The sequence below is a fragment of the Juglans microcarpa x Juglans regia genome, chromosome 2D (genome assembly GCF_004785595.1).
Source record: "Juglans microcarpa x Juglans regia isolate MS1-56 chromosome 2D, Jm3101_v1.0, whole genome shotgun sequence".
Lineage (NCBI taxonomy): Eukaryota > Viridiplantae > Streptophyta > Magnoliopsida > Fagales > Juglandaceae > Juglans > Juglans microcarpa x Juglans regia.
This window is the reverse complement of record NC_054596.1, coordinates 17,119,264-17,135,278: the sequence shown is the minus strand read 5'-3', so window position 1 is coordinate 17,135,278 and position 16,015 is coordinate 17,119,264. Positions and strand designations below refer to the sequence as shown.

General features: G+C 33.9%; 1 protein-coding gene across 5 annotated transcripts; it reads right to left on the bottom strand.

Moving 5' to 3' along the window:
* Positions 1-884: 884 nt before the first annotated feature.
* LOC121248628 (CSC1-like protein At3g21620) lies at positions 885-14,050 on the bottom strand. Of its 5 annotated transcripts, XM_041147145.1 has the most exons (13): positions 13,495-14,047; positions 11,692-11,902; positions 11,557-11,596; positions 11,138-11,289; positions 10,289-10,424; positions 8,507-8,608; positions 7,703-7,822; positions 7,486-7,566; positions 6,690-7,030; positions 5,766-6,011; positions 3,760-4,084; positions 1,487-1,720; positions 885-1,249 (listed from the first exon to the last, which is right to left on the bottom strand). In XM_041147145.1, exons 2-13 carry the CDS (start codon positions 11,868-11,870, stop codon positions 986-988), a joined length of 2,220 nt encoding a protein of 739 aa, XP_041003079.1. In that variant the 5' UTR covers positions 11,871-11,902; positions 13,495-14,047; the 3' UTR covers positions 885-985. The 5 variants fall into 5 exon arrangements, with proteins under 5 accessions (XP_041003079.1, XP_041003077.1, XP_041003081.1 ...); XM_041147143.1 differs by having other exon boundaries at positions 11,138-11,284; positions 11,557-11,902; XM_041147147.1 differs by lacking the exon at positions 13,495-14,047 and having other exon boundaries at positions 11,138-11,284; positions 11,692-11,789.
* Positions 14,051-16,015: the final 1,965 nt, after the last annotated feature.

Sequence of the window (16,015 nt, the reverse complement as noted above, 5' to 3'; positions counted from 1 at the left end):
ATATTTTAATTCAAACGGACGTAGTCTTCGAATATATACAAATGCAAGCCTCCTGATAGCGCACGAGTAAGTTCACAATGGTACATCATCCAACAACGAATCCGTTTTATTTCCTCTATATGCAATAATTAATTTTAAAGAATAATGCTACATAGTCATAAAGTATACAAATATCATACAGTTATTTTAAAAAAGAATAAAATTTACTATTAAAAAATTAATTTTCTTTTTATATGAATTCCGTATTTATTTATTTTTTTAAAAATAATTGTGAGATATTTACTTATAATTGCAATTATCATTTCTCATATATAATAATCTCTTAAATGTAAATGGACTATTATGCAAAAAAGCGCCCATAGTAGCCTGCTCAAGTTGACCAACTGTTGTTTTTGGTTTTTTTTTTTTTTTTCATTTTTTTCACATTTTTTTAATATATTTAAATATTTTTAAAAAATAAAAAAAAATACTCCAATATATTTAAAATTACTTTCTTAGTCACTACGAAAAAAAAAAAAAAAAAGAAAAAAAAGGAGAAGAAGGAAAGGTCAAGCGGTTAACTTAAGCAGTAAATTTGGGAAGCAAAGTAGTTTTTTCCTTACGCAAATACTATGGGATTCTTGATCGTCAAATAACCATATAAAGAGCTACTTACAATCTATAGTGCATAGACTTATTGTTGCCCATAAGATTTGAAGGACAGCTTGGTCAATAATATTGTAAGGCTACTTTTCAGTTAAAACCTTCAAGTTCGTATGATAACTTAATTACAGCCTAACTTCGTTGATGCCAAGCCACAGTTACTAAAGGCCAAAAAAGAATGCACTTTAGAAAACCGTACCTAAACCAAGTGATGTGTATCTTCTCTTCTCTTCTCTTTTGTCCCCCATTTTTCCTTATTTTGCTTTACTAGAGAATGAACTACAACTGCCTTCTGTTGACCTTATGTGCCAACATATTAAGTGGAGGAGAGTCCCAAGTCGCACTATAAAAGTTGAGCATGTTCCTGAACAGCTTCAGGCAGGGATGACACTGAACCGCTATGCTTGCTGGGCAGTGGTGTATTCCTTCGTGACTGACGCTTTGTTGGGACGAGCTCAGGTTCCTGATCCCCGTCTCCCGAAGCAACATCACTCTCACTATCATCTCCTCCCTTGAAAACTGGGTGCATGTAGGCATTTTGTAGAAAGCCTTTCATGTTTAGGTTTGGCTCCCTTGCACGTTCCAAGGTATCTTTCATCATTGCTTCCTAAAAAAGTACATCAAAATGAAAATGATCACTCTCAGATAAATGAAACCGTATAAGAATAGGAGAGCATCTATCAAACTCCATTCAAATTATGATCAAACATTAGTCAGCTAAAATGTCTTCACCATATAAACTGGGGAAGAAAAATAAGGTAGTAGATTTGAAACGCCAAAAGGCCCAACTACAAATTGTTTTATCATGCAGATACTCCAACCAGTAGAAGAAACATCCACAAACCTGCAATGGATATCTAACAAAAGCAGGTTCATAACGGCCTTTGCAAAATATATGAAACCATATGGTCAACACTGGGAGCGCAAGAAGCAATGGAGTTGACTGAGCAGCTTCTTTTGTACTTAGTAATCCCATTAGTAGCAACTGGGAAACAACTAGAGCAACTATTATGCGCCCATGGACATCAGGCCAGAATGCGGCAGCACTCTCGTACTCCTGATTGTAGACATTTATAATCTGCAGATTTATACAAGACTGTCATTAGAGCAACTTTCCTAGTCAAAACATGCAGCATAAGAACTTAGAAAAAAAAATTTATTCCAGCATCAAAAGAAAGTAAAAACAGTTAGAAAAGCATACACTTGACTTGGCTCAGTGCAGCTAAATACACAAAGAAGTTTCATCACAAATACACACCATCTTGATTCTACCAATACATTCGAATCAATGATGATATCACCAGCCCCTTCAACAAAATAACAAGTAAAACTTGAATCACAAAAATCCTGAAGTAACAAAGAGCTAATAATGCTGACATCCACATTTTCCCATTCATAACAGATTACTTGAAACCAGAACTAATAAAATGACGAAAAATATTTTGCCACATTGGGGGACGAATCACAGCATTCATGAAGAAACTATTCTTAGAAACTGACATTTCACAAAATTCAACTATCAATTTCCTTACAAACATCTGATACAACGTTATGGAAAACAAACTGAGCAAGGATCTAATTTCGAAGAAAGACCACTCAAAGTTTTTGACTAGAAATTAGGGCTGAGTAAAAATCTGAAAATCCGACTAGGAATCCGACTCTGCTCGGGCTCCGCTCTGACAAAACAGAGTCGGAGTCAGATTTCTTTTTTAATTTTTCAGTTGGAGTCAGATTTCTAGACCGACTCCGACTCTGACTCCAACTTTGAATCCGACTCCGATATTGTATATATGTTATAAAAATATGAATTCTATATATTTATCATATATACTAGTAGAGTTATATAGTCATATAACTAGAACTTCTATAGTTAAATTCAATAATATTCTAGTATGAGCTAACTTTTATAAAACAATATACTTATACTGTAATATAAATAGACTAATGATAATTTAGTATATGTAAACATTATAGTATTACTACCATACATAATCAAGTATACAAATGAGTTAGACACTAGTATTTAAATAAGCCTAGTATAATAAGTTAATAATACATAATACTAATTTACTAAAGTACAATAACATATAATTAGACACTAGAAAGTCTAGTATATAATTGAGTTAGAAATAAGTTAAGACATTAGTATAATAACATGTAATTAGACAAGTCTTGTATATAAATAAATTAGACAGTAGTATAGAAATAACTAATAAGTCTAGTATAATAAGTTAATAACACATAATACCAATTTACTAAAGTATAATAACATGTTATTAGACACTAGAAATAAGTCTAATATAGAAATAAGTTAAAAATAAGTTAGATACTAGTATAATATAATAGCATGTAATACTATAGTATAATCACATGTAATTAGACACTAAAAATAATATGTAATACTATAGTATGAAAACATGTAATTAGACACTATAGTATATGTCTAGTATAAAAACAAGTTAGATATTAGTATAGAAGTAAATTAGTAGTGAATGATTTAGTTTTAGTTTTTAATTTTTTCGAAAAATTGATATTTAAAAGACCCCAAATTTTTTTTTTTTTTTTTTTAAATGGGTTAAATATGAAGCTAAAAAAAAAGCCCAAAGCTGAAAGCCCAAATCCGACTCCACTCCGACAAGCCAGAGTCGGAGTCGGAGTCGGATTTAGGGGAATTCGACTTCAACTAAGTCGGTGCTCACCCCTACTAGAAATCCTCCATGGTAAGCATATCTTTAACACCAAGACCAAGCTGAAAAACAGTGCATCGACCGCATTGCATGGGGAGTTATGCTAGATACAATCATGGGTTGTGTAAGCGCAGCGCACTCCTTTTGAAAAAATGAGTAAATATGGGATCCACATGAAAAAATTAATTTTTTGATGGTGGACCTAGCTCTTTTTCAAAAGGAGTGCTCAGCGCTTGCACAACCCATGACTGTGTCTAGCATTATTTTAAAAATGGAATCCACTGAACTGAAAACAAGTACATCATATGCAAATTGAATGCTAAAGGTAATTCGTCCTTGCTCATAAGATAACAGATATGCAAAATGTATCCATTGCCTCTTCCCTATCACTATCCTTACATTACAAACATATGAGAAGAGCTACTTTTACCTGATGCCGGTATACAGCATATGCCAGGCCAAAGAATACCAAGATGAAAGGGAGCAAAATGGGAGTCACCACAGCATAAACAAGGCCAAGCAAGAAATAAAGTTGTATTTGAGGTTCTCCGGTATTGAAACCAAGGGTTCCAGGATCCATTGCCTCTTCCCTATCCTTTTCAGTCTTGACCAGTAAAAAATTTTTCAAGTGATAAATTATCAATGGCTTTAACCTTAGAATTTCTCCAGCAACACCAGCCCACCCATCAACCATTATATAAGTTATGAAGAAGGTTGCCTTCATCGGAATGGAAACACCAATTGTCTTTGGGATACTGCAAAATTATACAAGAATGTTATATTACAAATTCTCAAATCAAGGAAGCACAGAACATAAGATAAAAAGCATATAAAGCACATACACAAGACACAAGTATGGCCATGGCTCAAGAATCAGATTTTGGCATGTCTTAAAAAGTGGAGACAGAGTCCTTAAGGAAGCTTTCCAACAGATGCATAACATTGTGCGTGAGCAAGAGGCTTTTTTTATTTATTTATTTATTTATTTTTATAAGAGGTAAATTTTATTAATACGAATGAAATAGGCATAGCCCATGTACACAGGAGGTATACAAAAGAATGCCTAAATACATTCTAGAATCACTAAATTAAGGATAAGAAGTCATGAACATTGTTTCCATTAAGTACAATGGCTGATAACCAAAGCAATAACGTGTGTACAAAAAAATTCTGAAGCTCCATCATTGTGTGCTCCCTATCTTCAAAGCACCGCGCATTCCTTTCCGGCCAAGTACACCACATATAATGCACAATGGAATCATCTTCCATACTGCTGCCACTTGGGGACAGCCTTGAATCTCCTTCCAACAAGTAAATCAACCACCCGCAGAGGCCTTAATGGCTAACTTGGAATTATCCAATGGCTCCCTCAGTGGAATGTCCATTTTTCCAGAGCAGCTCAAGACCAGGGATGTTGATGCCTTCACAGAATTTTTCAATCTCCACTATATAATATTGATAAAATCATCTGGACCCATTTCCAAGAAAAGAAAGTTCACTGTTTGTTATATCAGATCCTTAGACCACAGGACAGTAATTCTTTGTATTGGAGGAGCATCTAACAGACTACGACACCTTTAAAAGCAACTTTCTTCGCTTAGAAATCCTCTTTAGGGAAGAAACTCGCAATGGATAACCTCAAGGAAATATCATATCATTCTAATTGATTGGTGCTGAATGCGCAGAAAAAGCGAGGTGGGTTAAGCCCAGAAGGTTAGTTGAGTAGGGTTGGCTTGGGTTATACCCAGAAGGTTTGTAGATTTCTTTGTAAGCTGAAGAGGGGTTATATGGCAACACACAAATTGCAGCAGTGAGGAAGATGGCCTCTCTCTATCTAATGTGGTTTATTTGGAGGGAAAGGAATGATAAGTTTAATAAACTTCTCGATTACTTATCAAACATAAGAAGATTAGCTAGATAACTTTAACAAAAGAGAAACTGAGGAAACAATTGCAGGACAAAGCTTGTGGAGAAATCATTTTATGGCTGCACATGATAGCCATACCTGCTACTATGTATGCATGGCATAAGTCATGGACAATAATGATACTTATCACAACATCTATAAACACAAATATGAGGGAGCTTTTCAGATCCTGGGGTCGTGGGAAATAAGAAAGATCGGTCGGGGGTTTAGAGAAATCAAGTTGTGTGAAAATTTGACACGATGGAAATACAATGTGCATAACAAACTCCAAATGAGCTACAACGAACAAAATTGTATCATGTGAACTCATCTGAGCATTGCAACGGTAAAGCTACATGAAGCTGGTAGGATCAAAAGCCATTTATTTAGATAATTTCAATAACGAGCAACAGTTGCCAAGCTCATTAAATTGGTAAAAGCAATTATCCACAGCATAAGATATTTGGAAATGGTAATCAGATCCAAACAAATACCGATTGAAAATATCCAGTGTATAACTTAGGACATACTCATTTGCTGACTGGTGGATGAAATTATCTAGTTGTTGGAATGCAGTTCCAGTAATTATGCTCCCAAGAAAGACATTAATAAATTGGAAAATATAGTATCTAGTTGCAGAGATCCTCTCTAGAGCAGAAATGCTAATAAATCCTTCAAATTTTGACATTAGCATCAATATCGCCGGTAGAAAAATGAGAAAAATCTTCAAAGCAATTCCTGGAAGGAAACCTTGGATAAATGACTTTATGACTTTTCTGCAAAAAGCAGAGGATGTTAGTACATATTGTACCGCAAGAAAATGACAAGTAGAATTGCTAGGTGAGAATAGGGCAGAACAATCATGAACAAACACTATTCTAGTTTTCATAGCTACAACTAATTAGTTTAGAGACCTTCAAGGAATATCATGGAATTTATTTTAACATCAAAGTAAAGCTAGTAAGTGGAAATACCTATAAATTTGTTTACTATATTGTACAAATGTTCTTCAACAAGAATAACAGCTTTTGAGATAGAAACTAGATACATGGAAGTATTAAAGCTTTCTAAATGTTGTCATCACCCTTAAATTACAGACTAATAACTAACAATTACAGACTAATAACAATTTCTAAATGTTCCATCAGATACTTGCATATGGTAAGGCAAACCACAAATGTGTACCGCATCTATGAGAATTGTAAACCGAGGGCTTATTATTACAAGCCAACTGAACTGCTGCCTCATTCCTAATCTCAACCTTCATACTTTCTTTTCTCCTGAAATTCCTTCTCTTATATACTTTCATGATATGCTAAATGTCAAAGACGCAAGCAATTAAAGAAGACAGAGATAGATTAGGCACCACTCCTAAAATCTCCTTCTATATGTTTCAACTTTCTCTATGTAAACCAAAATAAGAATCCAAAGAATAAAAAGATGAAGACACTCACATTTCAATTATGGGCTTTAGGAAAGGGACTGCTTTCTCAATACCCTCAATGTTTGCAAGTGACTGTACAAATGCAATAGGGATCATGAAAAAGAAGGTAAGGAAGAAGAAAGCAACCGCAACAATAAGCTTCCTAATTGTGAGTGAAACGTAAGGAATCGCCAAGTTATCCCAATATACATCACGTGGCTCTGGAGCCCACTCAGTTAACCATATAGTCGGATTCCTCGATTGTTGAGTTTGTGCACAAACAGCAGCACCCCAACGAGTTTTGAAAGAAACAAACGCTGCTGGCATGATTGATTTAGGACTGCTGATAATCTTCTCCCTCTCTGAGGCTATCTGATAATTATTCATTAAAAAGGAACACACAGTATTAAATATTTGCTTTCAAATCAATGCACAGCTCAATTGCAATCATGTCAGTGAGCTGGTAAAAGGAACAACTTTGAACAGAGTTTTTTCCCCAACCACGGTTTTAGAGTGCTAAACTCACATTAGAAGATCAAGACTAATCAGCTGAGTTGTCCATAAGCTTTTCTTAAAAATGGGTGATGCATCAATAAAACTAGAGTGGTGGGCCCACTACATATCATTTTGGGCCATTGACTTGTTGCTCCAATTTAAAATGGAAACAGTTACAAGGAGTAAATTAGGTAGAACAATTAAGGTGGCAAGAATACCCTAGCTTGAAGTGATGAATAATGCTTGTATTGTAGCACAGACATAAGGACATGGTATACACTTTCAAGGATGTCAAATAAGAAAAATCAAGATATTCACTGAATGCTGCTTACCTCTTCTGAGAGATTTTCAATCTTAGATGTATAAAAATCAATTGCATCCACCCTTTCACCACAAAGACCTAGAAAGCCAGTCTGTGCATAGCACATTATTTACAAAAGAAAAATGAGAATAATATAATGCCAATTGTTCAGTATTTGATTATGAAAAACACTAGTCCAGAATATCTGAGTTAGGAAGAACAAACCAAAAACTGGAGGAGTACAATACCTTTGAAGAAGGCCTCAAAGATTGATTTCTCGAATATTTAAGTTGATAGTAGTCAAGCCAGTTCTGCAATTTTTTCTTCTCCTTGACAAGATTAGAAAGTCTGTTTGCATTGTAAACTACCTGCAGGTGGATACTCCAAATAGCAATTGGTTGTAAGCTTGTGCACTTCAAGTTTTGAAAACATAGATAAGCATATGTAACCTACAACGATCCCACGGTCATTCTAATTATTCTTCCAAACATAGACGATCCCAATACCATTCACCATTATCAATAGTACATCAAACCAAATTTTCTTATTTAGGAGTATAATTTGGAATAATGTTCATCAAACTAAAGTAATGACTATAACATACTAAAAATCACACTGATTGCAGCTCATACCTCTATTCTTTAACTGGATATGCAAATCAAGTTGGTAAAAAAGGGAATCATGAACAAGTGCAGCAAACAATATTCATCCTCTAATACACCTTCCACAAACGAAAAGTTGTTTTAGAGGAAGTTGTAGGTGCTTCCTTTGTATACGTCCTGTGTACTTGGGCTTATGCCTATTTCTTGAATAAATTATTACTGATCAAAAAAAAATATTCATCCTCTAATACATGAACAAAGACTACCACCACTTCAAACTATGACCATCTACATGAATGAATGAATGTATGTATCTATGTATGTGTCTCAGTGCGGGTGTATGCATCTATGTAGATATGCATACATCTGTGTGTTTGAGTACACATTTATGTATTCTATGCATGCTTTTTCACTTATTTATCTGTTTTTATGGAGAAGTATAGAATCAACCTGATAGGTGAGATAGTGTTCAGGGTGGTTGACCAGAAAAAAGTGTTCCACAAGCTCATCAACTGACTCATCAGGATCTGGTGGCACATTTCTTACTATTACCTGAGTTACCAAAGAAATCAAGATTTAAGTAATATGAAGAAAAATAGTCTCAAGGTTTAGGAGCATTTCATCACAAATGGTGCCAATAATTACTAGTATAAATGTACCATACATATGTTCTACCTCGTTACTCTTCACCCTATTCAAATGGATGCATAGACATACAATTGTTTGTATCTTAGTAATTGAAAATTTAGTGGGAGGGAGGAAAATTGATTGAAAATATGCTTTACACCACCTGTGATTTGGGACTCTTGGGTTTTAAGACACCAATTTAAAAAGTGAAGATTTGAAAGAACTTTTCACTTTTAATTTTAAATGACTTAACTGACTTTTTAACAAAAAATATAAAAGAATTCCAAGTGCTTTTTTTGTTTCAATAAAAAGCCATAAGAGATCCTTTAAAATCAAAAGTAAAACTTTTTTAAGACCCCAGTTTTAAAAAATTTAGGATTTGAAACACTATTTTTTTTTACTTTTGATTTTAAAGGACCTATGATGATTTATTAAAATAATCAAAATCACTTTATATCCTCCAACCTAGAAAAAAAATGAGTGGCTGCTCATGGTGGGTAGCAGATCCCCACTGCATAGGATGGGGTGCGGAGGGGGGAACTCCCCGCAATGGCTGGCCGCATGGAGGGGGGATCCCTGCTGCTACCCTACAGTCACTGTTGCTTTTTTTTTTTCCCCTTAAGAGGGTCTCTAAAAGTAGTTTTGATTGCTTTTTTTCACATAAAATACCACAAGAGGTCTTTTAGAATCAAAAGTATAATACTGGGGTTTCAAAACCTCACTTTCATAAAACCAGAATCTTGAACTTTCCTTAAAGTTTTCATAAAACCACAGGGGTTGAGACAAATTTTCCTTAAAATTTAATACCTAATAATTTCACCTCATGCAAAATCCATATTTGATAGTCAATTTGTTCAAATGATACCCCAATTGAAATAACTGTAGCAAGATGCCCTACCATCTAATTCAATCATAGGATTGAAAATACAACATGTGACTAACAAGTGCCATATGTCCTCACCAACCTCCTGGAACTCATTTTCAGACTTATAAACTGCCCTTCTCCAACCAATGCACAAATTAAACCCTTGAATCTTATCCACCTTACCACCACCCAGGGATTGCACGGTTGAATCCTCACCATTCCTCTACCTTTATCCTCAACATTCTTGCTTGATTTTCAATTAACTTAAAAGAACAATGTCTTATTCCTCACTAACAATTTCACATCCTCGAGTCAGAAGGCTGCAGTTCCATGGAAACTGAACTAGACGTTGACTGACTGGGCCAACTCAACAAGTCAAAACCCGAGAAGAATACAAAGTCAAAATAAAAGGATCGACAAAAACATATGGAAAAGTAAGGATCAATGCAAACGTAACCTAAGCAAAATCCAACATCCGACAACTCCTTATGGTTCAATTCATCATTTACCTTCCTCAATACAGTTCAAACTAATTAAGTTCTGGGCATATAAGATTGCATATTTACCTACAACAATGTAAAGGAATCACTTCAGAGAAAAACAAACATTTTTCTAGGCTGTTTGAATGCATGATCTCCGCCTTAAACTTTCAGATGTCATAACTTAACAATCATGCTACAAGGACGTGACCTGGAAGTCAATATAATACTAATTTGATTACACACTAAGTTTGAACTTACTGTAAACTGATCAGGTCGCCGGTGTTCTGATGCGAGAAAATGCAACCTCATTGATGCAACTATCTCATACTCCTTTTTTAAAACATAGCAGGTCCAGAAGGTAAAAACATATGCCATTACCAAATGGGTCCAAAATCTGCAAGAGATATTTTTTATACAATTAATTAAAAAAACTAATGGGAATGCTATGCACAGTAGGAAAAATGTATGTACAAAACTAAATATACGGTGATGTGCTGTTGTTCACTCCATAGCCCAGTACGCTAGTTGCTCTCGAAACCATAAAAACAAAGAGTCGTAGACTATAACTAACATATTTTATTATTACGATGGACAACAAAAGCAGTCATTAGAATGAGAAAAGTAATTGAGGGCTAACCAAATGCTCACAAAGATAGCGGATATAAGTATCAAACATACTAAAGTCACAAAATAATCGTCCAGTTACATCATTCCACCTTGCACATGGACTTGCAGAAAAATGTAATATCCTGTTTTTTTTTTTTTTCAGTAAAAAAGGATTTTATTGATAATATAAATAGGCATAGCCCAAGTACCCGGTGTTGGTAACAATTTTGAGCTGACAACATGTCATTTACAGTATTAGTACTAACATAAGAATCTTCGCCTTTTGATTCTTCTTTTTACTAACCCCAAAAAAAAAAAAAAAATGAAAAGGAGGCATTCATTATTAAGAAGTGGAACTGTAGTAAAAGATGGCTACAGCTAGCAAGTAGAACTTAAAGTCAACAAAAAGTTCATAAATAACATTTGATAAGGATGGCATAGAAAAGAACGTATAAAGAATAAAATAAGACACAATAGATATCAATAGAAAGATCTGCATACCTATGAGATCCAATTGGAATATTTGAAATAGAAAGCTTATCTATGTCACTATAAGTTAAATCTGAGTGCTCCAAGGTGACATTAGTCCAATTGACAGGTACCATGATTGCAAAAGCCAGGAATGTAATAGGAACAAAAATTTTTAGCCTGCACTTCAATAGCAGAAATGATAGAATCAGTCCAACAGGACAAAGTAACAAACCAAAGTCCGAAGTAAGAAAAATATTCAGTTAAAATGTCGCATCCTCCAATGCAAACATGTGGGAAAAAAGTTAATCCACAGAATATATTAGCACAAAGCTCTGCACATGGAAAATGTAGAATGACTACTCAAAACTCCTTGGATTGACATTAGACTATAAAAAGACAGTTGACATTCAACCTTGCAAGCTACAGAAAAATAGCATTTAAGAGCATACCCTACTAAGTAGATCCTCAAGTAAACAGCAGAATCCAACCCTGCATGATCAATTAGCTCAGGTTCTGGCATTTGCAATGCAGCAGGCATCCAGTTCAAAAACCTGATGTATGACCTGAAGTCCAAATTAACGAACCTGCCTACAAATGCACCACTGTTGAGTGGACTGCTTCTTAAACCCTTCAGATACCATTTTGGAAAGTAGACCCTATCATTGATGGGTTGAAGCCGAAGTATGGCAAATGCCACAAAAAAAGCAAATGCAGTGAGGATATTGATAGCCGCTGCAACTTCTATATCCTTAAGTGTAGCCATGTGAGCACCTCAAAGAAAGCAATGATGATTTCCTGAAAAAAAAAAAAAAAAAAAAAAGAAGAATAACTAGGTACTGTACACCTGAAGAATAATCACAGGGCACCACTTTGGACACGACCTGTTTTTGGTAAAAGAGATTCCCCCACCTTAATAAGATCAGGTATTGATTGCAGCCACAAAGTATGGTTTGAACAAAAACTAATGTTTACTTTCGGAGCTTTGATAGTTTCCCCCAAAAAAATGATAATTTCCTAAAATACCAGCCATTAATGATAGTATCTTGCACCTGAGCTGGTCGCTTGAGATATCTCTCTTTCGCCAAGAAAGATTGATTGACTTAAAAATTTGGAGCATGAAATGCAATTGTATTTATTTTGTTTTTGGAGGGCAGTATCCAGACCAAAATTATCAATTAAAATAATTTATAGTTTAGAACGTACTTTGAATTTGGAATCAAACGATGTTGGTGATATATTAATGGGTGACAGTTTGATGATACAAGAAGGAAGCCGGTATAAGCAACAGGAAGAATTGATCAGATACCAGTAAGTGACGCTTATAAGAGAATAACAAGGTAATATACACCTGAAGAATAATCACAGGGCACCACTTTGGACACTGAATAAGACTGGAACTCATGAAGGAGAGTCCCCATCTTCATGAAGGAGTACTAAATAAAATTAGGAATAGAATGCAGCCCAAAAGCATGGTTTGAACAAAAGCTAGTCTTCACTTCCGGTGCTTTGCCTGGAAGGGAATGTCCCCTTTATCAAACATTTAGGGTATGCAGAACAACTTAAAGAAATTAAATAATAGATAAAGAAAAGGAGAAGACAGCACGACAAAACTCGGGTTTGTTCCATAACCTGTCAAGTCCTTGACGCAAAAACGTGTGTGTGTGTGTATTAAAAAAGCACGGAAACTAGACATAAGACTGGAACTCACACATTATCTTTTTGGTTGCCAAGAAAAATGGGGAAAGCAAATAATCCTAAAATGAAATTTCAACTGGAATAAAACACCATAAATTTCAGCAGTCAACACTTGCTCCACCTTTCAGCAACCAAATTCAGCATAGATAGAGTTCAATTCTTGAAAAGTTGATTAATCAATATAAATAATGGCAGAAGGTACTTTATTTTCCAGAGTTGAGGCAACAAACACATATGTATGTGTGTGTGTCCACATATATATTTAAAAAGAAATTTACGTTTTATTGTTCTGTAGTTACCCTCGTTTTCAGAGCAACAAAACGACAGTGAAGTCAGAAGATAAATACTCAGAACCAAACGGCCATTGCATTAAAATTTAATTCTTGAAGCATTAGAAATAAGAAAAAAAAAGACGTATAGATACAAACAGACTTAAATACAAACATATATAATCCTCGTAAACACCAAAATATCATGTTCTAAGCAGCCAAACAGACAGTAAAAAGCCAAAAATTCAGACTGTTGCCGCACTGTTATTAGTGTTCGATTTTATTTTATCATGATAGTAAGTACTAGAGTTCCGAAATTAAGAACCCTAAAAAAGAATAACATCTTATAACTTGCGCACATTTCCTTAACAACCAAACAGGCATTGGATCAAGCAGAAAACGCAAACTTGGTCCCACCCTTACCACTCTATCCGCAGGAACTCTGCTCAGGAAACAAGAACCGTGGAAGACCAGAGCCCAAACAGAGCGTACTCGGGTTCAACGGGAGCGGGTGCTTGAATCCTTCGGAGTTTGAGAGTTCACGGAGACCAAGTGCTTCAATCTTTAGAGCGGAGGATGAAGAGGAGCAACAAGAGATCAGAGGCGGAGTGGACTCAGAGAGCTAGCAAAACCGAAACCCATCGTTTTCGGGATCAACGAGAAGTAGAGGGGACTCGAAAAAGCTGAAAAGAGCCCGGGTTCCCACTCCCCGGAAAAAGAAAAAACCGCAGCGTTTATAGAGTCCGTCGAGAGAGAGAGTAACGGCGAGCGAGTGTCGTAGTGCGGTGCGTTTCTTAAAATGAGGAAGGTGAATCGGAACTGGGAGTGAGGTGGCACCGGTGACGTTACTATACCTTCCGGCTGTCGCGGTTTGGTATATTGAATTGTTTATTTTAGTTTAAAGTAATAAAGAAAGGATTAAATACGTAGGGGGGGTCGTGGACCACTGGGATTTAGTTGCCGGCAGGTGCAGAGAACAGTATACAGATAGGGGCGGGGGTGTCTTCAACGGCTACTATTTTTAATTTTTTTTTTATTATTATAGCATGTGAACGCGCACAGCAGAATGTCTCGCCTGCTTTTGACTTTTTAGTCAGATCATGGATGAAAGAAAAGCTTTATTGCCGACATACAGTTTCCATCATTTTATTTCTTTATTTATTTTTAGGAAATGGTTATAAAAGAAACTCTAAAAAAATTATTTTATAGATTATTATTATAACATAGATTCCACATAACTGAAGTAATTTTTATTGTTTTTTATAATATAAAATAAAATAAAAAATTAAATTGAAAACAACATATTGGATAAATTTGTATATAGCTTAATTAATGTTTTTCACGTTAACATGAACTTTTTAGCATTTTCTCTCTCTTTTTAATTTTATTTCAGGACTTTTAATTAGAAATATTATTCATACATGTTACTATTCACCATTTCACATCTTACAATATATAAAAAACATATCATATCTTATAAAAAACACTCCTACACTCTATAAAAAAATTATAGATATAAAGTGTGAGAGTGAATAATGACTAATACATAATAAATCCCTTTTAACTAAAAGTTGTTATTTATGTTCTTGCATTTTTGCGTGTTATAAATATATTTCTTTATATTTTCTTATATATTTTTTAAAATTCTTTCTTATGCATTTTAGTTTTGTTTTTGTTAGGATTTTGGGAAAGAGTTTTACTACACAACCTTCACCATACTCCATACTTCATATCTTTTTAAAATTTTTAATTTTTTAATCTTTTTCTTAAAATTTTTATGAGTTTATTCTTTTTAAATTATTTCAAATTTTTTTTATTCATTATTCATATAATAAATATTTGATAAAAGAAAAAAAATAAAAATTAAAAAAAATATAGAGTGTGGAATATGAAGAGGTTGTAAAAATTTATTCTTCTAAAAATCCTTCAGGTACTTTAAAAGATTTTTAGCCTTTTAAACTACGTCTATATTTTTATTTTTGTAGACATGTGGCATGTTACGCATCGTCACTACATGTCACATGCACATTTCCTTTAAATTTTGTTAATAGAAATACGATAGAAGTACCATATTGATAGAAATTTTCAAATAATAAACAATACAATAAAATTGAAAAGTCTAGGGTGAAAAGATAAATGTATAAAAATTAGGATTTTTTAAATACTTGACCAAATAATTTATAAATAAGATCTATCACATATTATGGTTTTGAGATTTGCACTAAAAGCTAAGCGTTATATAAGGACGGTGAATTATGAAAGTTTCTGAATTTAATTGATAATAAGTATTCATAATTCATACAAGTTGTTCTATGATCTTCTATAATTGTATGCGATAAGCAAACATTTATTGTTATAGAACAATAATATTTTCAAGCTGATGAGTAGAATATGTGCTGTTTGGATAGTGAGTTAAAATGAAAGTTAAAAGTTAAATAAAATATTAGTATAATATTATTTTTTAATATTATTATTGTTTTGAGATTTGAAAAAGTTGTAATGTTTATTATATTTTGTATGAGAATTTGAGAAAGTTGTAATGATGAGATGAAATGAAACGCTTTCACCATCCAAATGTGACGATGTATAAAGTGTTTACATGACATAATTTGATTTGGAATATAAATTTTAAAATTTATTCCTATAAATAAAATATTATTGTTGAAGTAATGTGGATGATGTGCTTTTACATTGACTTGATAATAGAATAACTCATTATTATATATCACAATTAAATGACATAATGCCAACTATATATCACAATTAAATGACTTAATGCCAACTAATATTATATATCATATTAGTTGGTCCTTGGGTTTTTCTTTTTCAGAGGTAGCTGGTCATTTTGTTGATATGGTTTGGGACTTAATGAGGTTTGATTTGAATTTAGTTTCTATTTTCCTTACTATTTCGCGGAGTATATGGAAATATAACAATTTTAAGT